This window comes from Clupea harengus, chromosome 21 (assembly GCF_900700415.2).
Source record: "Clupea harengus chromosome 21, Ch_v2.0.2, whole genome shotgun sequence".
Classification (NCBI taxonomy): Eukaryota; Metazoa; Chordata; class Actinopteri; order Clupeiformes; family Clupeidae; genus Clupea; species Clupea harengus.
In genome coordinates, this window is record NC_045172.1 from 636,061 (window position 1) to 649,426 (window position 13,366).

The following is a 13,366-nucleotide window of genomic DNA, read 5'->3' on the forward strand; positions in this document are numbered from 1 at the left end:
TGATTTGAAACAAGTGATGTCAACAGGTCATTGTAATCATGATTTGGTACAAAAGCAGCATCCAGGAAAGGCCTAGTCCTTTAAGAGCAAAGATGGGCAGAGGATTGCCTGTTTGCCGACAAATGCGTGAGCAAATTATTTAAATGGTTAAAATAAATGTTTCTCAAAGAAAGATAGGAAAGGATTTGGATATTTCACCCTACACGGTGTATAACATAATTAAAAGATTCAAGGAATCTGGAGGAATTTCAGTGCGTGCAGGGCAAGGGTGCAAGCCTAAGCTGAATAACCTTAATCTCCGATCCCTCAGACAGCACTGCATCAAGAACCGCATCATTCATCTATAAGTGATATAACCACATGGGCTCAGGATTGCTTTGTCAAACCTTTGTCAAGCACTACAATTCGTAGTTACATCCACAAATGCCAGTTGAAACTTTACTGTGCCAAAAGGAAGCCTTATGTTAACTGTGCAGCAGCGCCGTTGACTTCTCTGGGCTCGGAGGCATCTGGGATGGACCATCACACAGTGGAAACGTCTATTGTGATCAGACGAATCAGTATTTCAGATCTTTTTTTGGAAGAAATGGATCCGGACCAAGGAAGAAAAGGACCATCTAGAATAGACTGTTACCAGCAACAAGTTCAAAAGCCAGGGTCTGTCATGGTATGGGGTTGTGTCAGTGCCCTTGGCAAAGGTAACTTACACTTCTGTGATGGCACCATTAATGCAGAAAAGTAAGTACATAGAGATTTTGGAGCAACATATGCTATATGCATATGCATCCTATATTCTTTTAACTGCTCATTTGTAAAGCATTTCGAGTTAGCAATGTGTATGATTTGTGCTATATAGATGAACTCGCCTTGCCTTGATCAGTGACTGGAGCATTAAGCCAACAGGCAATGCTGGGGAGAGCCATAGAAGACCGTGCTGGCAGTACACAATGGGTGGTAACCAGACAATCGGTGGTAAGTAAGGAAGTAAAGAAGTAATTCTTGTTTTGAGTTGTTTGGTGGATTGGAAGATTGAACTCCCGATCAGTAACAAGGAACAATCAAGACATATTGGCAATTTTACACTTTATTCATTTAATAAAGAGAGAGAATGCAATGGCCTGCCATGAGTCCAGACCTCAACCCAATTGAACACTTGTGGGATCAGCTTGGGCGTGCTGTACGTGTTAGAGTGGCCAACACAACCACGCTGGCTGACCTGCAACGACTCCTGGTTGAGGAATGGAATGCCATCCCACAGCAACGTGTGACCAGGTTGGTGACCAGCATGAGGAGGTGGTGCCAGGCTGTTGTGGCTACGTATGGATCTTCCACCCGCTCCTGATGGTGTATTAAAATGAATAAAGGGTAAAATTGCCAATATGTCTTGTTTGTTCCTTGTTACTGATCGAGAGTTCAATCATCTAATCCACTGAACAACTCAAAACAAGAGTGAATACCAACAGCAGAATACACTGTTTAGCATTGGCAGAGAATTTTGGAACATTTTACTTGAGCGCTACCCACATAATCAGCTGTGCTGCTCATCCCACAAATGCATGATCCTTACAAGTTGGACAACATTGTAAAGGTTAATGAACAGATATAACGATATAAAATACAATGCCAATTAGCATTGTAACAACAGAGAAATAATCGACCAAGCACAGATTTCCACACTTTTTTTGCCGAGTTTAGTTTAGTCAAAGGCAGCAGAAGGTTTTTGGACCAAACTGAAGGTAAGCAGCTTCTGCTTAGTGTATGGCAAAGGGTATTTTATTGTCTGCGCCGGAAGCAACCCAATTAATTAGCATGCGCTACACCACACTTGGGCCGCATTCAAGATAAGTGTTAGGACCGAACCTGGACCTAGATTCAAAGCTAAAGTTAGGCTGAGTTGGGTCGTCTTGATCGAGCCATGTTCGGCAAGCACATTTTTTGTTACTTAGGATGTATTGATGTGTATCCCTGTAGGTCAGTGGTTGACAAAGCAACAGTGTTGAATCCGCAGAAGGCATTTAAAAGCCTTTCAAATGGTTGACCATAGAAATAAAGTAAAAACAAAACACAGAAGGATTATTTATAGCTAGACTTTCAACGACTATGATCACAAAGTAACAAAAACTGTTCGTCAATCCTGTGCACAAGACCTTTTAACATTCAAGACACTTAAAAAACAAGGACCACTGTACACATTTTAACAGCATGATAACACACAATAATATGGGTAGTTAAACACAAGGTAGGTCATAGTAAGGTAGACCATTTGGTGTTGTTTATTAAGAAAAACTGCTGTAATCTATCCCCAGTGAATTAACAGGATCACAGCTATGACTGCCAGGAAGGAGACGGATTGTGATGATGTGCTGAAAGTAATACAGAAAAAAACATTGCAATCATATTTCAAATAGAATCAGCCAAGCGAAATCATTCTCTACTGTCTCATTCAATACCTGTAGTTATTCCAGTGATTCATTTGATGTTAATATGAGAATCAAACTCTACTGACGGGTATGAATTATGTGTTATGAATTCCGGTTAGCAGTGTTGTGATGTTAGCATAAAGGAAATGAGGAGCAGACATTCTATAATTTACATAAGTAAGATTTATATCATAAACGCTTATTGAAAATAATTTTTCAATTGACAATTTGCAAATTCCTTGGTTTATCCATAAATGAAGAAGCTTTGGCAAGCTCCCCTTTGGACTGGTATTGGTACACATGAAGGACAGATTTTTCAGTGACACCAAAAAGAAACTGGCAGATAGCAGCAGAAGAACAACTCAGATTATAATTAGTGAACCAGCTGCAGGCTACATTCAAGCATTTTCATGGATTTTTGTTTTGCACTGACCATGGATGAGATAAAAACTAGAACTTGCTTTCTACACCCAGTGGGTAAGCATCACTGAGCTGTTTCATGAAGCAAACCTCCTTCAGATCTACTCACCAGACAGCTGAAGCAGTTGGACAGTCAGTTGATCTAAAGGGAGGGGTAAAAAACGAAACAAACTAAATCTATTATTCTTTGTCCCAAGTCCCAACATGTGATATGTGAAAGCCACTTACTTTTTCCCATAATATATGCGTAGTTCCTCACAAAAAAATATTCAATAATCAAATAAATCATTCAATTCCTTGGCCATTGTAAGAATTTACATAATAATGAGAATTCCTCATTTTTACTCTTTTAGCCAAAAAGAAGACAAAAAAAACCCATATTCGAAAATATGAAAAAAAAGAGGAAAAAAATAGTGAAAAAGATGACATATAGCCAACACCTAAATGGGTTAGAGTTAGAAAGCGTCTCATTGTTGTAGCTGTTGGTAAGTATTGTTAGGCATCAGTATAGTAGTTGTGGTGCTGAAGTGTTATAATATACAGGCTAGGCTGTTGAGTTTGATTGCTTGCATGTGACAGAGAGGTTAGGCCACTGTGAGAAGTTCCTAACCAATAACACAAGGAATTGAACATCTTCTACTGGGTTTAACTGAAAGTAAAACAGCTGCAGGTTCTGAAGGCTACCAGGACCTTACATCCTTTCCTTACTTTAGAACTTCAAATGATTCAGAACTCCTAAGCTGACTCATACAATGAAAATCTGTCAGATCACTTCGCAGACTGCAGACTCGCTTGATAAGGAGAGGTAAAAGTTGACATTATTGTTATTATTATTATCATTATAGGTTTTAGTAGTGGTAGTAGTAAAGATGATGATGATAGTGGTATTATATAACCAAATGAACAAAAACTCACAGCTCCTGGTATACACATGGACTAAGGTTGTCGATCAGGCTGGGAAGATTGACACTTGATTCAGGCATTGGAGTCGGAAGAATTGGGCTGATTTGATTCAACACATCTGTAACATTAAACATAAATTAGCAGTGGTTGGTATCTCAACCACCACCATGGACGGATTAAGAAACCATGGGCCCCTGGGCCTGGACATGTTACAGGTCCCCCCCTCCCTTTGCGTACTCGCTAAAGATTACTTAAATTGACACATACACATTTTCTAAGACAGCTCATGTACACTCAATTAAAGCCAACAGCAAATTCACAAAATACACCTCTTTCAATCACAAATAAGAGAAACATAACAGCGACTTCACGCAGAGGCTCTGGCTTAGGGCCCCCCTGAGCTCATGGGCCCCTGGGCCTGGGCCCGGTAGGCCTGTCAGGTAATCCATCCCTGACCACCACTGGGATATGATTTGAAGCACTGTCTGTCGGCATACTGAACATGATTAAATGCATTACTCATGATTCTAATCAATACATATTTGAATGGAATATTTTGGGGAAATGAGGAAAGTTTTACCTTCAAAGTTGATCAACAGAAATGCATCTCCTGCTCGGATGAAATCCCCTTCCATGATGATGTCGCTGCTTAAGAAATAGGAATGGCCATAGAAAGGTCCTGCGTGGTACACGCCCTCTGAGTCTGAATACTGTCGTCCCACTATACGAGGATTGTCCCAATAGCAATGTGTCTGTCCATCCCCTATGAAACATGGGGAGAGAACCCAAAGGAAATGCACTGATAAAACAGAACATCTGGGCCTGACACTGGCTGGGGAAAAAACTACACCTACAAAACTAAAAGATGTGTTTTCCATGTGTTTCTGCCGCACAGCCCATCACATCACCATACCCAATGCGAGGCAACATAGTGGCTGGGGCTGCTTTTCTTTAGCCATACCTGTGGCTTTTTTCAAGGCCACAAATACCAGTCGATTTTTTCAAGGCCACAAATACCAGTCGATTTTGATGTAAAACCTTCAGGGGTCAGCTAGGAAGCTGATGATGAAGAGGAATTTCACCAATCAGCTCAAAAAAGGCCTAAAGCATACCTAGACCCGAATCCACTAACAGTGTGTGGGGTGACCTGAAGAGGCCTGTGTTGAGGAAATGCTGTCGCAATTTAACAGATCTAGAGCATCTTTTGCAAGGAAAAATGGGATTATATTGCCAAGCTACTAAACCTAGTATACTGTATATCACCAAAACCAGCCAGTGTAACTGATGGGTGCAGACTTGTGCCCTCAGGCCATGACTCACTTGTAAAGTTTTGTGTTGTTGACAGAGTCCAGCTGAGCTGTTTGGACATGCGCTGCAGGATACTGGATCTCTGCTCTAAAAGCTGAAAAGTGATCTGTCTGTTTAGACATGGCCACTGCAGGTTATCATCATTGGCTCCAGAAGCAAGTCGGAAAAAGACTCCAAAAGCACCTGGCTGGAATAAACCGATGATCTGAAAGCCATATCCCTCACTAGAGTAGAACCTGGGGCTGTTTGACCACTGCTTGCCACTGACAGACTGAAGAATTCCACCAAAATCCCTAATGTGCCATACATGGTGTGGACACACAGTTTCTGAGAGGTTGATATCATCCAATGAGAAACCACCACCGGACACGCCTTGTCCTTTGACGGCTTCAAACTCCATCTGGAAGGCCTTAGTGGTCCTCAGCTGCAGGTGTTGGAGCCGCCAGTAGTGTGCTGGGGAACCTGTAAAACACAAGTTTGTTTTAGAGCAAGTTTGTATCAGATGCTCAGATAGCCCAGTGTGAAAATGCTGAGCATAACAGTTGGACTACAAACAAGTGCATTTCAGATTTAGGTCAGTCAGTCTTCAACAAAACATATCAAAACATTTGTGCTAACAATTTAGTGGATTAAATGAGGGAAGAAGGACAGTAGGTTCAAATCCACCTACCTACACACAAATACTGACAAACTGACCATAAATACTGACCATAAAAACTGACAATAAATATTAAGACTAAAAATGTTGTGCTAAACACACATTTAGACATGTGCTCAATCTCTCAAAACAGTATATAAAAACACCTACTCTTATTGCCAGTTCTTCACCTGTGATCTGTCCAATGAGTCTAGAAGCTCCAACAGTGTCATACTCGCTCTGAAACTCTCTGATCCAGATGTTGAGTTGGTCTGTGTCATGCCCGCTGTGATACTGGAAGAACTCCAGGCACTGGAAATCTCTGTGGGGTGTCATCCTTCTGGTTTTGAATATGCCTTTGTCTCCCGTCATTCCAATGATTGTGCTAAAATGCACAAAATGTCCTACACCTGTAGATGAACCAATGGTTATTGAAAATGTACCCTACTTTTACTCAGAGATATTTGCACTTTAAACTATAGCAATGGAAATATTTCAGTCATCAATGTGATCATTCAGCTATCTTTTTTTGTGGTCTAGCTGTTTACACCTCCTTGGCTCTTGGGGGTGCTGTGGTCAACAGTTGGACCTCCCTCAACTCTGGTCACTCTCTTCCACATGCTCTCTGCGGTGGAGCAAGCCATGAGCTCACACTCTGTGTCAATCTCAAAGTTGAAGCCTTCCATAAACGTCACAGAGGAGGCTGTGGGTGGGGGCCACCGGGAGAGAAATGGACATTTCTTTAATTTACCACTGCTATTTTCATCCAAAGAAACGTACACGTGATTTGTTATTCCATACACTGTACAGTACAGCAATGCACAGTAAAGTGCAATACACTGCAACTTCTGTAAGTTGCTTTCATCCAAAGTAATTATAGATTTAAAGAGAGATACATTTCATTAATATGTGTGTCCCCTGAGTTTTGAATGCTAAACAACAGGAAATGCAAACATTTGATTGCCTTGAAATGACATGTCCAGACACATGGTAAAGTGATGGTATATACATACATACATACATACATACATACATACATACATACATAAATACATACATACATACATATCCCTGTAACATAACTGGTAGTGCAAGACACAAAAGTCACTTTGATCCAAGGAGCTCACAAAATTATATTGACATTTTTACCTTATTGTACTGTACGTTAGTATGGGTAAATTAAAAGAATGTAAAGAGATGAGATATCAAAAGACATTAGTTTGTCAATGATTTTTTAGTTGCAAAAGGTAACGCTTACTGCAACCGTAGAGTAGGTTCACAAGGTAACGCTTACTGAAACCGTAGAGTAGGGTCACAAGGTAACGCTTACTTCAACCGTAGAGTAGGTTCACAAGGTAACGCTTACTGAAACCGTAGAGTAGGGTCACAAGGTAACGCTTACTTCAACCGTAGAGTAGGTTCACAAGGTACCACTTACTTTTATAATAATTAATACCTTTGTCAGGTTTTTAATGGCACACACGACACACTGGAACACACACGTGCATATATGGAGGCGACACAGGACACACACACACGCAGGTAGGCCTGAGGTCGCGGTGAATTTATTTTCTGCTTTTTTCCCATCCTGGACCGTCCTTCCTCAAGGACCCCCCAGGAGCAGTGGGCAGCTTTGTAGCGCCCGGGGACCAAGTGAAGTGTCCATCTTTGGTCAGGGATGGACATGTGTTCTGTTATTTTGCATGTTTTTTCAGTTGGGGTCCTTAGTGGAGGAAACCCCTTGTGAACACGGGGAGAACATGCAAACTCCACACAGAAAGGCCCGGGAGATAGCCTGAGCACTGTGCACTCTGGGGAGGACCTGCCCCCCCAAAGCCAACAGCGCCCCATGCGGGAATCGAACCCATGACCTTCTTGCTGTGAGGCGGCCGTGCAAGCAGTGCAAGCAACTGAGCCACCGTGCCATACTTCAACCGTAGAGTAGGTTCACAAGGTACCGCTTACTGCAAGTCTGCAACCGTAGAGTAGGTTCAAAAGGTACCGCTTACTGCAAGTCTGCAACCGTAGAGTAGGTTCAAAAGGTACCGCTTACTGCAAGTCTGCAACCGTAGAGTAGGTTCACAAGGTACCACTTACTGCAACCGTAGAGTAGGTTCACAAGGTAACGCTTACTGCAACCGTAAAGTAGGTTCACAAGGTAATGCTTACTTCAACCGTAGAGTAGGTTCACAAGGTAACGCTTACTTCAACCGTAGAGTAGGGTCACAAGGTAACGCTTACTTCAACCGTAGAGTAGGTTCAAAAGGTAACGCTTACTTCAACCGTAGAGTAGGTTCACAAGGTAACGCTTACTTCAACCGTAGAGTAGGTTCACAAGGTACCGCTTATAGAGTAGGTTCACAAGGTAACGCTTACTTCAACCGTAGAGTAGGGTCAAAAGGTACCGCTTACTTCAACCGTAGAGTAGGGTCAAAAGGTACCGCTTACTTCAACCGTAGAGTAGGTTCACAAGGTACCGCTTACTTCAACCGTAGAGTAGGTTCACAAGGTACCGATTACTTCAACCGTAGAGTAGGTTCACAAGGTAACGCTTACTGCAACCGTAGAGTAGGTTCAATTCCTCAACATCACTTGGGCTCATTTCCTGACGCTGGCCAATAATGTCTTGAAATTCTGGGCGCTGTGTGATTATGGTGTTCCCCTGTCCATTGCCGAAGGAATATTTTCCATAATGCATTAACGATTTGTAGTCATATTTAATGTCCTGTGTTGTGACCTGTGTTAAATCATATTTTTGGAAATTGTGTTCTTTCCCTGCAATATAATGAAGACAAAGAAATGTTGGGGAATTTAGTGTTTTTCCAGCTCTGTAAAACAAGTTCATGACTCATTCATGACATCCAAATAAACTTACATTTTTCAAAAAGATGGGCCTAGTATTTGAGTCCCATACATGGACATGACAGACAACACAAATTATTTTTCATTAAATTACACTACACTTATTGTCTTTGTTTTGTTGTTTCCATTTGAACAATTTTAAACACTAGTTCATCATGAGTATTACATCTATATTTATTTATACACTTTAAGGTACAACAGCCAATTAAATTAATCTATGCTCACTCAATTGAGAACTAAATCAATGATGAAAGCAACTAATCCAATATGTTTTCAACTGATGTAATCACAAATAAATGAGTCATTTATGCATTAGTATGCTGGATACTCTTTTAAGACTGAGCAAAACCTTCTTAGGTCAGCCTATCATCCTCTAATGTTGCTACTGAGGTCAGCCAACTTATTCTGTACCTGTTTCAATGTTGTTCCACATAATGTCAACATGGCTATCCCTGTCGGGTCTGGACTGCTCATGCCAGAAGCCCAGAGCATGGAGAAGCTCATGCTCCACGGTAGCAATGCTATCACAACGATCACCAATGGATACCGTTTGGTCTGCTATGTGATTGTATCCAACATAGGAATAGCATCTGAATATGGAGAAAGAAATCCAACCAGTGTATCGACTTGAAGAAAATATGCTAATTCTTTTTTAAACATTCAGAAGGATGTCATTACCCAATATTTTTTTTAAGTGTGATATAGTGTGACTCTGTATCTCTGATTTTGAAGTCTACACAACTCTTCAGACGGAACTGTTCCACAGCCTTTGTAATCACGCCTTTGGCATTTAAATCTGCAAAAATATTTTCAGAAAGTCTGTGAGGACACGGCAATCCACAAGAAAATCTCCAGTTTACAGACAGACGTCACTGTTATGCTGGTACGTACCAAGGGAAATGTCAAACACAAGGGGTATTGGAAAAGTCCACCTGTATTTCTGGTCAATAATGGCACCTCTCTGAAATTCCTATAGGCAAAATATGTAAATGAGCATGTTAATTCAAGCAAGTAAAATGTATGCATATGAAGAGATTACTTGCCGTATGCCATTATCAAACTTACTGATTTTAACTTTATGTCGCCCTCAAAGAGATCCAAATCTGTTAGAGGAATTTATTAGTTCAATGATATTCCAATGACAAAATTAATGTTTAGTGTTTCATTATTGTAGTTTACTCTTACCTTTGTTGATGTTAATGATATCTGTATTATTCTTAATTTCTTTAAAAATACCTGAGGACAATAAGTCACAGTTACAATATTTGCAAGAGCACAATACAGGAGACAAAGCCAGTTAGGGGCTACATTATTAAACCTGCTATTCAGTCTGTAGGGTAAAGTGTACCCTAAGATGGCTGCAACTAGTTGTCACATTTCTTCATTACCCCAAGAGAGGAATTTATTTGGAGGCATTAGGAGTTAATAGAAGTGAGTTACGGTAGGGTTCTATTATTTCCTAATTAGTAACATGTTATTTTGTAACCTACCACCTTTAAGATGGATTAAAAAAAAAAAAAAAATCTTATCTCAGACAAATAGTTTCCAAGTGAATATTTGGCTTGTTCATTTTTAATCTTGAGACATAATAAAGGGATATCAATTGTAGAAAGCAATGTTTGTGTGTAGCCTATTAGAGATATTTTGTTCAGTGTGTAGTCTAGGGTGTAATAAACTTTTCAAAAAAAGTTTGGAAATTTGTGTTTGGTCGATTATTTCTCTATTGTTACAATGTAAATGTACAATGTTACAATGCTCAGGTGCTTGCACTGCCACCTCACAGCAAGAAGGTCCTGGGTTCAATTCCTGCATGGGGTGCTGTTGGTACTGGGGGGCAGATTCTCCCCAGACCTTCAGTGCTCAAATAAATAATAATATTAGCAATTTTTCACTTTATTGATTTAATGAAGAGTCAATACCAACAGGACAATAGAGAATTTTGGCATATTTCACTTGGCCGTGATACCTTCCTGGAAAATGACTCAAGTAAAAGTAAAAGTAACCTTTTAGAATACTACTTGAGTAAAAGTCTTAAAGTATCTGATCTTTACTGTACTTAAGTATCAAAAGTAATTTTCTGATATTAAATGTACTTAAGTATTGAAAGTAGTACAAGTAAATGCTGTTAATAAAAAAGCAAAGGGTCAGAATTTTGAGAATTATGAAGTTTATTCCGACTAGAATGAGCATACTTATAAACTGGGCCTTAATTTTAACACAATAGGCAATACTAAAGCAGCACCGAAAGTAACAACCCAGTCATTACTTGAAACTGAAAAATGTTTTGTTCATCTTCAAACAAAACGTCCCAAAAAGCCATTATGAATTTTTTAAATTTGAATCTTTGTAACATTTTGTGAATTGGCTCCTGAGTATCGCAAGGTATGCATAAGGCACAACCTGAGAGCAATAACCTGGCGATCTGATACAAAGCCATAGCATTACATCAGGATCATCAGTTTTACAAGCAAGTTATCTGTACAGTGACTGTGAAATACTTTCAGCAACATGCACACACATCCCTTGAACAATAACGTTACTAGCAGCTATTTTGCTCCACACTGCTATGCTACTGTAGTGTAGATTGACACCATCCTAGCTAACTAGCTAGATACTTCGCCAGAGATGGAATAAAGAATACGAATAAATAATCTTTGTAGGTTATTAGCTAGCTTGACATATTATATACAGATCTTACCCAGCGGTGAAAGAACATGACTAGTCTACAAGGTTGTGCTGGTGGCATTTAATGAAGATGTCGTGGGGTTTCTAATTTTTAGATTGAGACCTGTGTGCTTTTGCTTCGATTATTGTTGTGTCCCCTTCGTTGTTGATCTTAATGTTTTGGATATATCCTTACACTGCATATTGCAGTCCATTTTGCCTTGATCTGGAGCAGAGGCGATTTTAGCCTGAAATTTCTGGTGGGGCAATTTTGTATGACTTCATGTCACCGTCAAAAAAGTAGAAGTAGCTGATTATTAGAAGCAGTAGACCAGTAAGATGTGTTATGGGCTGCATTTTGAGTGCCAGCAGGGAGCAGAAATCCTATTTCAAATACATTTCACATGCTTCAGCGCTCAGCGCAACACAAAGATGTTGCCTATAATACAGCATTAAAGTAAAATGATTGCAACAAAGTAAAAATATTAGACAGACACATAGCTCAAATAACTTGACTCATTTATTAAGCTTGTGGCACACGTGTGGCATACAATATGAAGCAAAAGGCACAACTTAAACAAATCACAGCAACAAAACATGCTGCTAAATGAACAAAACTTTGTAAAAATACGATGTCCTTGCAGATTGCATTGACATCCATCAGCTCCAAAAAAAAAAAAAGGTTTGACTCACCAATGCAGATCACTTAAATAGGACGTTGGCGCGGTGATTCTTTGCTTGAGCAAACCTCTCGATGACTTTGCTGTTAAAATCCACCAGTTCATGAACACACGGGGTTTCAATGGAAAGCATGGAGTTCAGTCTCAGGCTGAATTAAAACACTTCCCAAATACTCGAAAACTAGCGATAGCTAACTAGCAGTAACGTTACTGGCATTGATCTGTCTGATTTTGATCTGACTGTATGTTTTTTTTCTCTTAGAACCGGGGTACAGGTCTCGCGGTTTTCGCATTATTCCAGTCTAGTTGCCAGGCAGATTTCGTGGGGCACATCTGAAAGTGCCCCACTGCTCAATGTTAACTTTGGCCTGTGTGGTTCACGCTCATTGGTGTTTCCATGGTAACGGTAAATAACGCATTAACGTGCGCTAGGACCACTGATTCGCCAAACCTGCCTGCAGTCTGTGTTCTACCACAGTCCCCGACGTTGGTCTCGTCACTCTCATGATCATTTTTTTTCTAAAGATGATTTGATTTTGTAACGAGTAAGAAAGGTTTTAGGGGAAATGTATCGGAGTAAAAGTATCCGTTTTCTTTGCAAAATGTAGCGAGGTAAAAGTAAACAAAAATATAAGTAGTAAAGTAAAGAACAGATATCCAAAAAAACGACTTAAGTACAGTAACGTACTTAAGCTACTATACAACACTGGCCGCTACCCACATAATCAGCTGTGCTGCTCATCCCACAAATGCATGATCCTTACAATTTGGATATAAAATACAATGCCAATTAGCATTGTAACAACAGAGAAATAATCGACCAAACACAAATTTCCAAACTTTTTTTGACAAGTTTATATAGCCTAAGTATTGAAACTCACCTACTGCTGAAGACACTGGCTGTGGAAACATTAGATATGGGCTACATCAGAAATAATTCAGTTGTTTCTTTTTTAACAACAGCTGACAGAATTTGAAAGAATAGCCTACTGTATCTTACCAGTGTCAACGTGTGCTGTATGCTTGTCATCAAGCTAAATGTAACCAAGAAATACATAACTCTCATTTTCCCTGCAGGCATTCAGCTGGTTGCTTTAATTACCGGCAAAACCCTTAATCATTGAAGAGACATTTTACCACAAAACAACAGCATGAGCCTTGTGCAATAATATAATGTTTTGTTTTTAACAAACGTTATCTACATAGCCTAGCTATTATGTAGGGCTAATGAGATGCTTGCCTGCTCTCAATGATGAATACCCTGTAAAACTAATAACGAGAAACACTTCTTTAGCTGCACTACAATGTCAACATACTGTAGTTTTCCAGTATTATTCAAATAGGCATGACACGTTTTCAGAATGATTGACACGGTCTTCTCCCAATCACTGCTTAGCAACCAAATCGAGTATTCATCGTTTTCAGTCACGTGAAAAATATGAATTGGCGATAGTCGTTCTCCAGAGCTTCAA

General features: G+C 39.9%; 1 protein-coding gene across 1 annotated transcript; it reads right to left on the minus strand.

The window, feature by feature from the left end:
- Positions 1-2,261: 2,261 nt before the first annotated feature.
- LOC116218097 (meprin A subunit beta-like) lies at positions 2,262-6,512 on the minus strand. The gene is made up of 7 exons (XM_042702945.1): positions 6,239-6,512; positions 5,880-6,098; positions 5,064-5,513; positions 4,324-4,506; positions 3,756-3,861; positions 2,950-2,982; positions 2,262-2,363 (listed from the first exon to the last, which is right to left on the minus strand). The coding sequence occupies exons 1-7, from the start codon at positions 6,372-6,374 to the stop codon at positions 2,297-2,299; spliced, it is 1,194 nt and encodes a 397-aa protein (XP_042558879.1). The 5' UTR covers positions 6,375-6,512; the 3' UTR covers positions 2,262-2,296.
- Between the last annotated feature and the right edge of the window lie 6,854 nt (positions 6,513-13,366).

Coding starts and splice junctions, on each gene's coding strand:
- LOC116218097 (XM_042702945.1), bottom strand. CDS start 6,374: ATGGAAGGCTTCAACTTTGAGATTGACACAGAGTGTGAGCTCATGGCT. Junction 2,983..3,755: donor CCATGTGTATACCAGGAGCT/GTGAGTTTTTGT, acceptor CCCTCCCTTTAG/ATCAACTGACTGTCCAACTG. Junction 2,364..2,949: donor CCAACTGCTTCAGCTGTCTG/GTGAGTAGATCT, acceptor TATTACTTTCAG/CACATCATCACAATCCGTCT.